Genomic DNA, 540 nt, shown 5'->3' with positions numbered 1-540 from the left:
TTTTTTTTTTTTTGGTGGGGTTTTGAAATTTTGTGTTTTCTTTGAAGGGATAGTGCCGAATTCATCACCGAAGCTCGAGGACTTTCTCGGCGGTGCAACAATGGCGGACAGGGAACATTCATTGGACCTTCAAAATCAAGAACATCACCACATTTTGATTCAAAATTCCCATCCTTACTACTCTGCTTTGGTTCCTTCCGACCCACAAATTCTTCCAATCGACGAAAACGAACTCCGTTCCCTTAGAAACTGGGTCTCTCCTCCCTACTACGCCGCCACTCCCCATAATACTCTGGAGCAGCATATTACCGGCAGTGGCGGTGGTTCTGCCTCCATTGCCGGAATGAGCTCCGGGGAACTCCAGTCATTGAGCTTATCCATGAGTCCAGGTTCTCAATCAACCTCGTTCTCTGCTCCCGGTCAGATATCTTCCACCGCCGCCGTGGAAACAAAGAAACGAGGCCCTGGGAAACTCTGCCACAAACAACCCGTTCACCGCAAATCCATTGATACTTTTGGCCAACGAACCTCCCAATATCG

At 48.5% G+C, this 540-nt stretch overlaps 1 protein-coding gene across 1 annotated transcript; it reads left to right on the top strand.

Moving 5' to 3' along the window:
• Positions 1–26: 26 nt before the first annotated feature.
• Positions 27–535, top strand: LOC111787212 (the record flags this gene model as incomplete). The annotated part of the gene is made up of 1 exon (XM_023667296.1): positions 27–535. A coding segment is annotated over exon 1 (435 nt), but the record flags the coding sequence as incomplete, so codon positions are not given.
• Positions 536–540: the final 5 nt, after the last annotated feature.

This window comes from Cucurbita pepo, unplaced genomic scaffold (genome assembly GCF_002806865.2).
Source record: "Cucurbita pepo subsp. pepo cultivar mu-cu-16 unplaced genomic scaffold, ASM280686v2 Cp4.1_scaffold007183, whole genome shotgun sequence".
NCBI classification, from domain to species: domain Eukaryota; kingdom Viridiplantae; phylum Streptophyta; class Magnoliopsida; order Cucurbitales; family Cucurbitaceae; genus Cucurbita; species Cucurbita pepo.
The sequence above is the reverse complement of the archived record's forward strand: the minus strand, read 5'-3'. Positions and strand labels throughout refer to the sequence as shown.